The sequence below is a fragment of the Haliotis rubra genome, unplaced genomic scaffold (assembly GCF_003918875.1).
Source record: "Haliotis rubra isolate DU_JTF1 unplaced genomic scaffold, ASM391887v1 Scf428, whole genome shotgun sequence".
Taxonomy (NCBI): Eukaryota; Metazoa; Mollusca; class Gastropoda; order Lepetellida; family Haliotidae; genus Haliotis; species Haliotis rubra.
In genome coordinates, this window is record NW_025767111.1 from 150,958 (window position 1) to 166,277 (window position 15,320).

Sequence of the window (15,320 nt, forward strand, 5' to 3'; positions counted from 1 at the left end):
GATCAGCATATTTCTGTTTGTCGTTCTTTGATATCTTGATGAAGTGCCAGTTATAATTTCTTTTTGGATAAGGTGACAGGTATACGGGGTTCTGTTTGATACTTGACGAAAAACTAAAACATATTCTGGCGTGGCATATGTATTCTTGGATTGACTAGCTCCCCAGTATCCTATTCTTGATCACAGGTTTGTTTGGTCAAGATTGGATTGTTTACAGCCCGCCGTCACATAAGTGGAATTTGGGACCGGCACAATTAACAAACTCATAGTCCTAATATTGGTATGGGTTATTGTTAAATTGAACACGACATGTCATTGCGTGTATTGTCATATTATCAGGTTTGTATTAAGTAACGCTGTGCCACGTTTCAGAGTGTTTGCATCTGACGCCGACACCGACAGCAACTTCAACAGCATCACCTACAGCGTGGTAGAAGCCGCCATCAGGGACAGGATTTACCTCTCCCCCACTACAGGGGAGGTGTATATCTTCTATGACGTCGACTACGACCCCCCAGCATCTGTCCATCTAATCAACTTTACGGTATGACAGCGTTATCATATCGTTTTGCTACTTCGAGTGGCGGTGGGGTAGCCTAGTGGTTAAAGCGTTCGCTCCAGTGATTCTGGCAGGACGGCAGGTCCCTTAGATGACTGGGCTATTGTCACCTATTTTGAGTCAATTGCGTAGATCGATGCTCATGCTGTTGATCACTGCATTGTCTTGTCCAGACTCAATTATTTACAGACCGCCGCTATATTGCTGGAATATTGGGGTGGGGCGCAGAACTAAACTCACTCACCCATTCTATTTTGAGTAAAAATATTTTGATTTTTTTTGTCTTGGCTTGACCCATGCTTTATCATTTTGGATTTACATTCTGACAAGGTCGAGGCCAGTAACACAGCCGACGCCAGCAGCACCGACTCAGCTCAAGTTACTATCTACGTCGATGACGCCAATGACAACACCCCTACGTTTGACAATTGTGAGCTACTTGTTAATTTGATTAGTTTGTCCCTTGAGATTTATTTTTTACACATTAGTTTGCAAGTCATGGTTAAGATCTTGGATCCCCTTACGACTTGGAACAGTATTAAACGAATATTTCATCAATTATGTTAGCGATTGGTCACACTTTCTTTCTATACGCTATGTGTCATGTGTTAGTATGATGTGAATTAAGGTAGTGCACCAATGGGAAGGATTTCAGTCAATGTACTAATGTGAGGGGGTTCTATCTTAATAAATGTTCTGTTGGTTCAGAAATCAGTTTGAAAACTGAAAGAAAATAGGTAAGGGTTTGACTAAATGGGATGACTTGTTACAAAGTAAAATTAGATTAGAATGCTAGGCAGCAATACCCGAGTATAGATGTCTGTGTGTTTCAGCCGTGTACACGTGCGCTGTTTACGAGAACGCGACGACAGGAACGACGTTCGGCTGTAACACGAACGCCACTGACGTTGACTCTGGTAACAATGGAGTTTTGGTTTACGCTATTGTTCAGCCATCGAACGCTGTAAGTATCTCCTGAGTTCTCAAATTGTAACTTCTCAGATGTTCGTTTTCTATCTTTCGTTTTTATTTAAAGATTTACAATCCTGTACATTTCAAACTTATCTTAAAAATACCCTTTCAGTGTTTTCTGTCAGTTAATTTTACTGCTGTAAATTCTTCAGCGAGTGAATGAATCATACTTAACGCCGTTTCCGAAAAAGTAAAAGATTTTTCTTGGTTAATAAAACGGGTAATTCCAGAACGTTTGAAAGTACACTGAAACTCTTTCTTTTTAGCCCTTAAGTGTTGACCCTAGCAGTGGTCAAGTGTCAGTGTCCGGCAGTCTGGACTACGAGGCCATCACCACTTACAGGGTCAGTATCCGCGTGACTGACCAGGGCGTGCCTCCCAGATCAAGGTACATACTCTGGTGTTCTGTGGCGCGAAACAAAAATGTGGGCATGTTTCTTTTTATTGTGTGATTTCAGAAGAACAACGTAACAAATGAAAAAAACTCTTTTAATTTGGTGCTTAGGATGTGACTTTAAAGAAACGTATTCCCCCCAATATATCACTCAGTGTGAATTCAAATCATGCTTTATCCCCATTTATAACAGATCTGCTACTTCTCTCTGTGCATGTAGATCTATCCAGAGAACCTAAGTAATCTTTGACTGTCAGAGCTAAAACAATTTGGCCGGATTCTTCAGCCAGTCTGATGTCATCTTTCTGAAACGTTGGTGCTGTTATAAAATTTATTATTAATGATGGCAAATTGTTAAAACATCGTTTTACCTATAATGACATTTAATATTCATATTTATCAAAGATTTACATTTATGCATGCATTTGGGGCGATGGGGTAGCCTAGTGGTTAAAGCGTGCGCTCGTCACGCTGAAGATTCCCGCATGGGTACAATGTGTGAAGCCCATTTCTGGTGTCCCCCGATAAGATATTGGTGAAATATTGATAAAGGCGGCGTAAAACCATAATCACTCACTCGCATATGCTTGCATGTGTAATGATATTTCATTGACACTAAAACGTTGATGACAACTAATGTGTTTGTCTTTTACAGCGTTAGCATGTACGGAAGAAATCGGTGGAAATCTGTCAGTTCTCTTTCGAAAGCCTTTCTATTTCAGTAAATGTAATACAGAGCTGATTTAAGTAAAGCCTTGGGATACAATATGTCAAACTGTCTGTTTCAGTACCTGTCAAGTTGTGGTTGATATTCTGGACGTCAACGACAACCCGCCCGTTTTTACCTCTACACCATACAACTTCTCCATCCCGGAGACGTCACCAAAGGCGTCATTCGTAGGGACGTTGACCGCGACTGACCGTGATACCAACACGAACCTGACCTTCACCTTGCTCAGCCACACTGATCGTAAGACCCAGTCTGTTATAACATACATTTAGGAACGCACATGTAAACAGTATCTTGTGTTTTAAGTGTTTGATATTGATTGCCTGTAAGACCTGCTTCCCTTATTGGCTTGTGGGGGCACGACGACTGATGTAGTCACTGTTCAAGTACGTGAGGAAAGTTAGATGTCCGTGCGACTTCTCACTCCATGTTATACATTAGGATACGTAAATGCCGTTCTCGGAAGCGGTGGGGTAGCCTAGTGGTTAAGGCGTTCGCTCATCACACCGAAAATCCGGGTTCGATTCCCCACATGGGTACAATGTGTGAAGCCCATTTCCGGTTTTCCCCTGCCGTGATATTGCTGGAATATTGCTTAAAACGGCGTAAAACCACTCACCACTGAAATCATCCGGTTTGACAAGTGATCCGATGAAACCCTCATTGCTTTAGAGTACATGTATACACTGTGTATATGTGTACGGTACCTATCCGGATTATCAGGATTGCACTCTATTCAGTTTACACGTTTACAAGTAATACGTTGTTGCGTATTTTAAAATACACTGGAATAGTATACATTTCTCTGGAACCATTGCAGACTGTTTCTGAACTATTATGTTACACATTTAGCCATTTGAGGTCAGATATTACTGTTATATTTGATTTAAATATACGCTATCATGGCCAGTTTGAGTACACCATAGAAAATGACTTGATAGTCATTCGGTATTACATCTTAATAAAACACAAATAGTATTTTGTAAATATCGATATAAAAATCAGTTGTTGAGGATAACTGAAGTTCGGAAGGGTGGGGTGGGTATGTTGACGAAATCGAGTTTTGGAATGTTTGGTATCAGTTTTACCCTTTCAGTAAGTATCACGTCGTAAGGCGGTGTCGAGTAGTGGTATAGGAGGAGTGTCTCATCGTCATAAGATGAAATGTATGCCCGGCATGGAATGACTCATCAACTGTTTTTCTTCTCTCCCAGTGTTCATCCTGCAGGACAGGGTCGACCTGAAAACTGTTGTCGTCTTCAACTGCAGCGACTACATCTCCGTCCGCGTCTCCGTCAGTGACGGCAGTCACACTGTAACCACCGACGTTACTGTGAATGTGTTGAGTGTTAATGAGCATAAGCCGGTGTTCAGAACCGGACAGGGTCTCACTGTGCTCGAAAACGCCACGATAGGCGATGTAGTAGGAACGGTAACTAACAACTACTTTTCACTACATTTGGGAAATATGAACCTGTACAATCTGTCTCATTATGGACAGGTGTTCTTTTGTACGATATTCTAGCCAGGTGTCACAACGAGTAAATTGCTGAATGTAAGTGCATCGTCATTATGTATAGACAACAGCTACAAACATATATCTCATACTCTTTAAATGCAAGTTACATGCGATTTTCATGAAATGGTATTACTATAATAACGAAAAGTAACTACTTGACAATTTATTTGTCCTATATTTGTGAAATGTTTAATCGAAAGACCCTTAAGACTTGTTAAAATGACTAGGAATAGAAAGAGAAAGTCACTGCAGGTAATATACAACGCTATTAACGTAATATCTTCATGGTCGATGTTCTTTCTCGATAGGTTGTTGGAAGAACATACACTCTCAATCAGTGTTTGCCCTTAATCCTGAAAAGCTGCAGGCCCTAAGGACCCAGAACCATAAAACGTTGATCCTGATCAGAATGTATATTTTGATATGGAAATAATACTCCTAGTTATTGGGGATGAAAAAGCTGTCGCCTGCAGAAAACAAAAGCTGTGGGTCCGAGTGGTTTTAAGTCGGCTTCGGGCCTAAGGACCGACGCTAATTTCGAACGCTGCTCTCAATAGGTTGTTGATAGAAGATACACTCTCAATAGGTTGTTGATAGAAGATACACTCTCAATAGGTTGTTGGTAGAAGATACACTCTCAATAGGTTGTTGGTAGAAGATACACTCTCAATAGGTTGTTGGTAGAAGATACACTCTCAATAGGTTGTTGGTAGAAGATACACTCTCAATAGGTTGTTGGTCGAAGATACACTCTCAATAGGTTGTTGGTAGAAGATACACTCTCAATAGGTTGTTGGTAGAAGATACACTCTCAATAGGTTGTTGGTAGAAGATACACTCTCAATAGGTTGTTGGTCGAAGATACACTCTCAATAGGTTGTTAGTAGAAGATACACTCTCAATAGATTGCTGGTAGAAGATACACTTTAAGGTTTACTTGTTGAACGTACCCCACAGATCCAAGCTGCTGATGCAGACTGCGGGCCGAACGGGGATGTGTCCTTCAGCATCATAGGCGGGAACACTAATCAAGCTTTCAAAATCGACAACTCAAATGGGGAGATAACTCTTGATGGTCAACTGGACTATGAAGGCATCAAAGAGTACAGGCTGCTGGTCCAAGCTCGAGACGGTTAGTTTATTCATGAAAGCATTTCATCAGTGCGACATCAGTTAAGGATGTGTAATTGATTGATCGGTTACCGGATGTATTTGGAGGCATCAGGAGACTTGAGGCTTCAATTTTAGTTACTTTGTTTGAGGATTATTTTTCGAAACATGAATTCTAGTCACATCTGTGAACTTTAAAGGGGCTATGATCTAGAACGTTTCATGTTTCGTGCCAACAATGTAATTACGTCGTCCAGCTGCCAGGTGGTCAGTCCCTGCTCCCTCGACCGTGACGAAGAGGGGGGGCAGAGCAGCTGTCCATCTTCGCGCACTTGTCATTACAGCCTCGTTTATATGTACACATATACCAAAAGGACACAACTTACGAAACCTCTAACGATTAATATATCTTGTTTTCTGGAATTTGCCTGTTTAATACTTCCGATTATATACTGAACAGCAAAAGAAATGTAAGTTTCGCAAAAATGAAATCTCATAAAAGTAAGCGTTCATGTTGATGGAACGTTCATGGTAAAGTGACAAAAGCCAGACTTGCGTTTCTTTTGCTGTTCAGTATATTAGTGAGTGAATGAGTGACTTCATATATTATCGAATATTCCAGCAATACTACGGCGGGGAAAACTAGAAATGGGTTTCACACATTGTACCCATGTGGGGAAATCATCTAATTATGTTAACAGTAATGGTCTATGAATTACACGATGTCATTTAAACGTTGTCACCTGTAACATATGTTATATTTAGTATCACACTTAATCAGTAAAGTACAGATTCTATTCCGGGTTATGCTTTGTTTTCTTCCGTCAGAGTAGACACTTGGAATGAACATGCTAGTTGACGAGTATACACATCAGACTGGATAGTGTGATATTGATTTAGGTGGACGTCCTCCACGCCTGAGTTTCACCACCGTCAGTGTCGCCGTAGTCGACGTTGACGACAGACCTCCTGTATTTGACAGGGTCGAGTTCACAAGTACCGTCTACGAGAACTCACCTAATGGAACGTCTATTCTCAAGGTAAACTTAATGTCTGATGCAATTGTCTATTTTGATTTATTTTACAAATATATGTTTTGTAGGGTTATTGGTTTTCAGCAGAGGATGCTTATGTAATGTTTTTGTTTTATTTTTGTTAAATGCCTCACTCAGCTATATGACGGTGGTCAGTAATTAATCCAGTCAGGACCAGACAATCCAGTGATTGACATTATGAGCATTGATAACGAAGCTGGGGTACGATGACATGTAACAACCAAGTTCATATGTAGTTTAAAGGTATTCTGGCGTTATATATTAAATATTGTATTGTTCATGGAACATGTTTACAGATTCGATGTTTTCCTGATAATATTATGAAGGTTGGCCAAACGCGATCTGTTAGGTGGTTGTTTAGTTATGTTGACAGATGGGTTCAATTGTTACATTTCAGTTGACAGCCCGTGATGTTGACACACCCAGTGGTCATCTACAGTTCGGAATAGTGTCTTCCTCACAAGGTATAACTGTCAGTACAGATGGCACATTGTCTGTTGACGGCGACCTGGACGCTGATGGTGACACTAACGTCATCGTTGCCAACGTGACAGTGACGGATGGCGCTAGAGTGGCTGAGGCTGTGGCAAGAGTCACCATCTTGGACGTCAACGACAACATCCCGGTCCTGGCCATAGGTCCAAGAAACATCTCAGTGCCTGAGAACGCCCTGGTCGGTGAGGTGATAGCCGACGTCAACGCATCTGACGCTGATCGATCCAACAACGGATTTACCTACTGGCTTACCAGGACGGACGGGAAGTTTGCCATCAACGCCTCCACAGGTGTTCTCATTGTTGATGAAGAGTTTGACCGGAGCATTCAGGATAACTACAACATAGGAATTCACGTTAGTGATCATGGAATTCCTCCCAAATTCTCTGATGGTTCTTTGACCGTTGTCATAATAGACAGCAACAACGCCCCTGTGTTCAACAAGACCGAGTTTACATTCAGTGTGTTCGAGAATGCCTCCCTAGATTCAATGGTCGGTAAAGTGGCAGCGTACGATGTCGACAGGGGATCCTCAGGTGACATTCAGTATTCCTTCATATCTGGGAATACTGACGCCGTGTTTTCAGTGGGTTCCTCCTCTGGAGAGATATCGCTCCTGAAAACCCTTGATTATGAACATAAACACAGCTATACGCTGATGGTTCAAGCTACGGACAGCTCGTATTCTCCAAAGAGTAGTACAAGCACTGTTGTTATAACTGTGCTGGATATTCCTGAAGCTCCCCAGTGGCCATTACCACTCCCTGTTGTATACATGGTAAAGACCAACTCCTGCAACAAATCAAGGCTTACGGCTTTCTCAAGAGACATCACCTCCATAACGAACAGTCCATCGGAAGTGGTGTACCGTCTTCTGAACGATACCCACGTCTTCTCGCTGGACAACACAACGGGGACGTTAACAGTCGCCGACCCTTCTCTGACCGAAGGGTCATACGTGCTAGGGTTAGAAGCCTGTAACGTTGACTACCCTGATCTGTGTACACAGGCCTCGCTGACCATTGTAGTGACCAGTTATTCAACATTGTTCTTCTGTCCTGCTTTCCTCGTGAAGAATGTAAAGGAGGATGCATCGGTTGGTTACGTCGTGGCCGACCTCAACACCACCGTCAGTGACGGCGACGTCACTTACAACATCACAGAGGGGAACACAGAGAAGAAGTTCTCCATCAATACGCTTACGGTAAGTTAAATGTTAGTCAGTTCTCGGTCATCGACACCAGTTATATGGGCAAGTTCGTGAGGTCTTGATAATGTTTGTCACTTAAGAACCCGTTATTTCTGATGCAGCTTTTTGAAACTCAGTCTACACCATCAAGTCTTAAACAATCCCTTCGCCAATAACAGTATGCACATGTTCCTTAGTCCGATGTACAGCAATATTACAGGTACACCTCAGAGGCCTGTGAACAATCGAGTCAGTACCAGATACCCTAGTGGTTGATAGTATTAACGATGCTCTATGTAACCAGGGCACGGTAACACAATCAGCCACAAGTGTAACCTCGCAATTGTATTAGTCTCTTACAACTTTCATAAGGTACAGGAATGTAGATTTAGCCAGAGTCTACACCGGAACCCATGTACATGCCTTGTTCTTAACTTTAGTGTATTTTGTTCCGTTATGTCAGGAATTTGTTATATGTCTATGAGAATTATTCATCATTTTAATGACAAATGTATATACGTTAGAGTCGGATCATCTGCCTTTTCGATAATTTGATGAATAAAGCTGATATTGTTTTGTGACTCAGGGCGTGATAACAGTGGCGGAGCGTCTGGACCGGGAGACGACAGAGCGCTATGCCCTGCTGGTTGTCGCGGGCAATGGAACTGAACTGGCACAGACGCAGGTACTTGTGTCATTGTTTCGTGGAGTCATGAAAATAAAACACTATTAGATCTTTCATCGTAGAGGTTTTTGGTAGTTGCGTGTATTTTCAACTATTTTCCTATAGCATTTACCAGTTTTGATCTAAATGTGGGCGAACACTCTAATGCATGTTAAGCATGTATTTCTGTGCCCAATGTGTACCACTAAGAACCAGCATGTACTATGGCGAGTACAATTATGTACCACCAAGTAACAAGCCCGTGCGTACCGCTGCGTACCATCATGTACTGGTCAGTGTGTAGCGGCATGCATCTTCGAGGGTCACCATACATCCATACAGACAGGGCATCTACTGAAGCAGTTTCTCTAATCTTTTCATCTTTTAATCGTTTTTGTTTAACTGATTTCTTTAATTTTACATACTTGAAAGACACGCATTTTGTTATGCTTTGCATGTCGTATAGGTCGTGGTGAAGGTGGTTGACGTACAAGACAGCGTCCCCAGGTTCCCCCTGTTCGAGTATGACGGAGAGATACTAGAGTCGTCTACCCCCGGGGACACAGTGTCGAGGAGGGGTTGGACGGGGCCCCTCGTTGTCTTGGCCCAGGATGAGGATGAGAACACAGTGGTAAGAGTCAGCGCATCTCGAAATATTTGTACGGGTTGTAATGCTCAGTCGGGGCTGTGGTGATCGCCATGTACCCAGAGCAATATTATATCAAGGCCTTACATGGTTGAATCAACTTCGACAACAGTGGGCTACTGTCTCGGACATTCTAGCTCCTAGACTCAGACTCGATGCATGCTCATAGCCATTTACTTAATGTTTAATGTAATAGCCACAATGAATGATCTAAGGAAAGCGAAGCAGAAACAAAATTACCCAATAATCTATCCTTACAACACAAACAGATTACTTGTGCCACAGACATGCGCTGTTTTTCAGTGTTTCACTGATACGTACCTGATTCGGAACAGAATCATTTCGTAGACTTATAATAAAGATTTGTGAAATAATGTACCTATCCTTTTCTCAAATATTTTTTTCAGAACTTCAATGGTGTTTTTAGAATTTTGATTGTGTTTTTGTGAACAGTAACTCTCTGGTTTGGGAAAATGTAGAGCTCTTGATATCATGTAGTACTGTTTTCAGCTTCGCTACACCATCAACGCCACCACAGACACGTCTAACGGTAGTTTTACTGTTAACGAGACAACTGGCGCCTTAACACTGGCAAGGGAAGTCGACAGAGAAGCAATGCCGGAATCACTCAATGACAGATATACATTCCAGGTGAAAATGTATTTAACATGAACGTACACAAGGTTAAAACAACTTGACGAATTGAAGTCTTAAAAAAAGGATATACTTTTTATGTAGTCCATGACGTAAGAATGTTCTTGTGACTATTAGAAAAATAATTCTGATTTTCCACAGATTGTAGCATCTGATGAAAGCAACAATGTATCCACCACCGTTGTCGTGGAAGTTAAAGACGTCAATGACAACAGCCCTCAGTTTGATATTGCTGTGCTGAACATCACCATTCCAGAGGTAAGTCCAATCTTAAGACTGTGACTCTGTATGTACACACACTCCCACTCTGTATGAACACACACTCCCACTCTGTATGTACACACACTCCCACAAGTAAGTAAGACTGTGACTCTGTATGTACACACACTCCCACAAGTAGCATATCGGAACCGATACATAGATGCCGCCGTGGTTACCAAATCTTCGGGGCCTTCGAAGTTTGGATTCCTTACATTTGTCGGGTCAGTCCTGTACGTTGGAGTAACCGTCAAAGGAGCGTTTTCGTTTGGTTTTCGTGATCATTAATTGCAGAGGCTGATGGCAGAGGCAGAGTTGAATTCCGCGTGAATTAGAAAAACTTGACATAAGTGTAGCTAATAATACAGATTAGTGAATCGACTAGAAATACAATGCAAAAAAAACCAAACAAACGAGAAAATATCCGATTGTTATTGGTTATTAAAATAAATTTCTCTTGTCAAATTTCAAATTGTTTTTACCACAGGATATCGGCGTTCGTGAAGTCATCACTAAAGTTAACGCTTCCGACGAGGACAGTATAGACCAGGGCCGACTGACCTACTGGCTGACCAGTGCAAACACAGGTAGTGCCAAACTATTTTAACGCGATATGGATCTCTTTCTTTTCCCAGTGCTCTTTTTGTTTCATTTACGCGAGATGTAATTATAAACATTATATGTTTTTCCCGCCAGATCCATTCGCGGTTAACGAATATTCAGGGGAAGTAACTGTGACTCGCCAACTCGACAGAGAGACTGTTTCCAGCTACGTTCTGGAGTTGGTTGTTCGAGATTCCAGAAGAAGAAATGTAAATACATTCGTTATATTACAATATATCCAAGTACGGATCTTGAAGTTTTCACCATGAATTTTACCTGTACTTGGTATATCATATTTTACTCAGCTATATGCCTTGACTTTAAGGACTTAAGAATTTGTAATAATAATAAGTTGTCGTTGCAGATGATTTATAATTTCAACAATTCACGTAAAATTTGTCTTTTATCAAACTGTACAGCCTCAGAAAAAAACTATAATTACTCACTCCCTTTAAAATTAGGCTGCGGTGGGGTAGCCTAGTGGTTAAAGCGTTCGCTCGTGACACTGAAGGCCCGGGTTCAACGCCCATTTCTGCTGTCCCTAGCCGTGATATTGCTGGAATATTGCTGAAGGCGGCGTAAAACCATACTCACTCACTTTCAAATTAAGGAAGCGCCAAGTGTATTGCTGAATTATATTTCAAGTGTATTGCTGAATTATATTTTTCAGAACACCATGGTCCTAAACGTCATTCTCGGTGACGTTAACGACAACACGCCGAGGTTTGATAACAGCAGCTACATCTTCGAGGTGGAGGAAGGTACGTGACATTACGAGGAAAGTATTTGAAAATAGAACAATATAACAATGCCAATCATTCCACTGAAAAGAAACCATTCTTCATCATTTTCGCGTGTGTGTGCAGGTCTCGGCGGAGTAAACACAACCACGTCAGTTTCTGCAACTGACCTTGACCTCGGCGTCAACAGTCAGCTGACCTTCAGCATTATTGGTGGGAATTCCAACAACGCTTTCAGCATTCAGACAAACGGGAAACAGGTACGTACAAGAGCGAACTATATTCATGCCGTGAATCCACGGAAACGTGTGTTGTGATTGGCCGGCAAATGCCTACATCATCGGTTTTTGGGCCCTATAATTTAAAGGTCCGGTTCCCCATTTTCCACATACAAACTTTGCCAAGGTCCAATTTCTGTGGAATTCCTTCTGCAGTGTACGTTGATGGTTGACCATGCACTGGACCGAGAGGAACCTGGGAACACTTTGACCAGAAGTGACCGAATCATTCAACTGACGCTTCAAGTCAAGGACGATGGCCCCAAACGTCAGTTATCGGTAACAGGAATTTTTTAAATGATATTTATGAGAAGTAATATTAATATATTTAATATACTAATGTAACTTATTTTCATTGGGTTATGTTTGGGAGCATTCTTGTGAAGTTTGACATTACAAAATTTCAAGAATGTATCCGTATATAGTTACATATCGTTAAGTATACAAACATCTTTAAAAAGTATACAAAAATCTTCAAAAAATATGCAAAAAGTATACAAAAATCTTCAAATAACAGCTGCCTGCGGTTTTGTTATTGTCAAGAAATGAAAAAATTTCAGTTGCAAAAATGATATTAAATTTTAACCTACTTTTGCTGTTTTTCAGAGTACCTGCATAGTATATGTGCACGTGACGGACATCAACGACAACAGCCCCACGTTTCTGAACAACGACTACGCTGGCAGCGTAATCGAGAACTCTGTAAACAACACACTGGTCACAATGGTATGACAATAAACACTGCCGTTTATGTGAGCAATGTCTGATTGGAGAATAATGGTAAAATGATAAAATGATATGTTTTAGACTAATTTACCTAAAAGACAGGACTGGAGGAGAAGTTTGTGATTTTAAAGCCACTTTGACAACAACGACAGAGAGATCACAAAACACATACCTGTTTCTTACCGAGACATTGTATAACGGGGAATAATCGGGGTGTTTATTTGAGCCAACTTATCATATACTGAGAACTTAAATTTGGCGAGCGAGGATAATTCTGACTCCTTATTCTCGGTTATATACATGCTATATCTTTACTGTTGTATCAGCCCGTGAAGATCCGCGTTAGAATTGATCTTCAGTAACCCATGCTCGTCGTAAGAGGCGATTATCGGGATCGCGTTGTCAGGCTGGCTGACTTGGTCGATTATCTACAGACCGCCGCCATATAACTGGAATATTGCTGAGTGCTTCGTAAAACTAAACTTCACTCACTGTTGTATCTAACCTACATGTTTGCTGGTTGGTACAGGTACAGGGGCTGTCAGCTACCGACCCCGACAGCGGTATTAATGGCACCGCAGGGATCAGATATGAGTTGGAGACACCAGGTGTTCCCTTTAGAATAGATAATGTCAATGGCACGGTGTTCGTCTACTACAGGAACGACACCGACAACATCGACAGGGAGAAAACGCAAGAGTATCAACTGGAGGTAACATTGTAGAAGGCAAAGACATATCATTAGGTTCCTCGTTCGAGGAAACAGTCGGACTACTTGAATTTCTCAAACGTATAGATTTTGTGTCGGTTTACTGATTTTGCGAAATTGTTTAAGAAATGTTTTTTCGGCGCCTTAAAGTTAATGTGTTTTGTCATTTGCGGTTAACAACATGTGCAAATGATGGCTCTTTTTCACAATATACTATTAATTAATATGTATTTGATTACTTATTATAACTTATATAAATTTAGGTATATGAAATATGATTTCATAATAATGTTTTACAGTGTCCCTCGAGGATAATATATTAATAGATTTACAAATGTACTTTACTACTACTACTACTACTACTACTACTACTACTCCTGCTGCTGCTATTTAATTAACTGTCGTAAACATACATGTGTTTCGTTTAAACACATCTGGGTCTCAGCTTTAGACACCACCCCGATAACCCTGTTATTGGATTCCCCAGGTCGCTGCAGTGGATGATGATGGCAATGGTAGACGCACCGTCACAAACTTCACTGTAACAATCACCGACGTCAACGACGTCACGCCAGTCTTTGGACAGCCTCAATACAGCTTCAGTGTGTCGGAGGCAGCGCCGTTGTCGTTCAGCGTCGGGGAGGTCGTGGCTTCTGACAGCGACGTTGGCACGACGCTCACTTACAACATTGTTAGTGGGGCCGAGTCAAGATTCTACATCAAAGACTCGCGTAATGGTACGGGAGAATATTTGTTCATTAGATGTTTGGTTTGGTCGAAATGGACATCTTTGCTTTTTCCAACTTATTATTTGCTCTCTCTATTGTCTAGTTGTTGTGAGGTAATCTGAGGTTTAAAGTCGCGTTGTAGATTATTGCACGTATATAGCGAAGAAAAGCTTGTGTGTGTGTCCGGGCACATGCATGTTGTTTTCTGTTTGACTAGTCCACATCTTCGCTGGGTTAATAGTGATAGGGCACTAAGATATACCACTTATAACATGGATACCCAACTCCAACCCTCCTATAATAGTTTCATTTCCTCAACACCGAGCGTCAGGCAGAGTAACAACAGGTGCCATCTTTCAACGTGACACGGACAGGGGATCGACATTTTCGCATAGAAAAGTAAATTGTAAAGTGAGGAAAACTGTCAAAAACACAAAACTATGGGTGGTCTTTCACCGACTTGCCTTTTATATGGACCAGAGCCTTTCCCGGTGGGAGCAGTGTTGGTGTTGCCTATGGAACAAACGGGATAACATCTTTGTAAAACTGTAAATAATATTTTATGCAAATTTAACAATGGAGAGTATTCACCTTTCAAGGTACGATCAGGGTCGCTGGTGGACTGGACAGGGAAGTGACCAGCGAATACAGCTTAAATGTGTCCGCCTCTGACGGCGTACACAGAGGCTACACCACTGTCAACATCACCGTGAACGACGCCAACGACAACTGCCCGGTCTTCTCGCCCCCAAACGTTAACTTTGTCATCATGGAGGACCAGGCTGTTAATATCACTGTCGGAGCGCTGCAGGCGACTGACGCTGACGTTGGTGTTAACGGAGAATTTCACTTCTTCACAAACGATACAGGTATATGAAATCAAATGTGATTAAAATAATCATTCTGACAAAATGATTTCTTCTGGGTAATTATGTTTCACCTGTTTATTTCTTTTTATTGAATGGTTTTAAACAGTTAACGCTGTTCTATCACAATAAATGTTTAGACCTAACAAAAATCTTTTATAAGGACAGTATATCTTCTACATTCCAGTTTCAATTTGGTTGAAATTGAAAAAGCGTTTCCATGGATGTTTTCTGAAATGTCCACTCAAATGTTGATATGAATGAGTTTCTGAAAACCTTTTACATGGGTGAGCCAATAATAGTGCCACTAAACTTTAACTCGTAAATCTGATAAATATTAACAGCCAAATTGAAAATGTCGGATTTGTCACTTCCTTTCGTGAATCATCTGAAAGTGTTGTAATCCAATCCAATGTGCTTCTAGA

At 41.3% G+C, this 15,320-nt stretch overlaps 1 protein-coding gene across 1 annotated transcript in view; it reads left to right on the plus strand.

The window, feature by feature from the left end:
• LOC124288892 (protocadherin Fat 4-like) overlaps positions 1–15,320 on the plus strand; it is a 49,381-nt gene that overhangs the window by 18,848 nt on the left and 15,213 nt on the right. The window contains exons 22-43 of the mRNA XM_046725480.1: positions 373–544; positions 890–989; positions 1,393–1,523; positions 1,798–1,919; positions 2,714–2,895; positions 3,870–4,087; positions 5,132–5,306; positions 6,185–6,324; positions 6,737–8,038; positions 8,610–8,708; positions 9,154–9,318; positions 9,844–9,984; positions 10,129–10,245; positions 10,733–10,832; positions 10,942–11,057; positions 11,519–11,609; positions 11,715–11,848; positions 12,023–12,145; positions 12,473–12,592; positions 13,122–13,304; positions 13,789–14,038; positions 14,629–14,898. Coding sequence (XP_046581436.1) covers positions 373–544; positions 890–989; positions 1,393–1,523; positions 1,798–1,919; positions 2,714–2,895; positions 3,870–4,087; positions 5,132–5,306; positions 6,185–6,324; positions 6,737–8,038; positions 8,610–8,708; positions 9,154–9,318; positions 9,844–9,984; positions 10,129–10,245; positions 10,733–10,832; positions 10,942–11,057; positions 11,519–11,609; positions 11,715–11,848; positions 12,023–12,145; positions 12,473–12,592; positions 13,122–13,304; positions 13,789–14,038; positions 14,629–14,898 — 4,451 coding nt within the window. The remainder of the gene's footprint in view (positions 1–372; positions 545–889; positions 990–1,392; positions 1,524–1,797; positions 1,920–2,713; positions 2,896–3,869; positions 4,088–5,131; positions 5,307–6,184; positions 6,325–6,736; positions 8,039–8,609; positions 8,709–9,153; positions 9,319–9,843; positions 9,985–10,128; positions 10,246–10,732; positions 10,833–10,941; positions 11,058–11,518; positions 11,610–11,714; positions 11,849–12,022; positions 12,146–12,472; positions 12,593–13,121; positions 13,305–13,788; positions 14,039–14,628; positions 14,899–15,320) is intronic.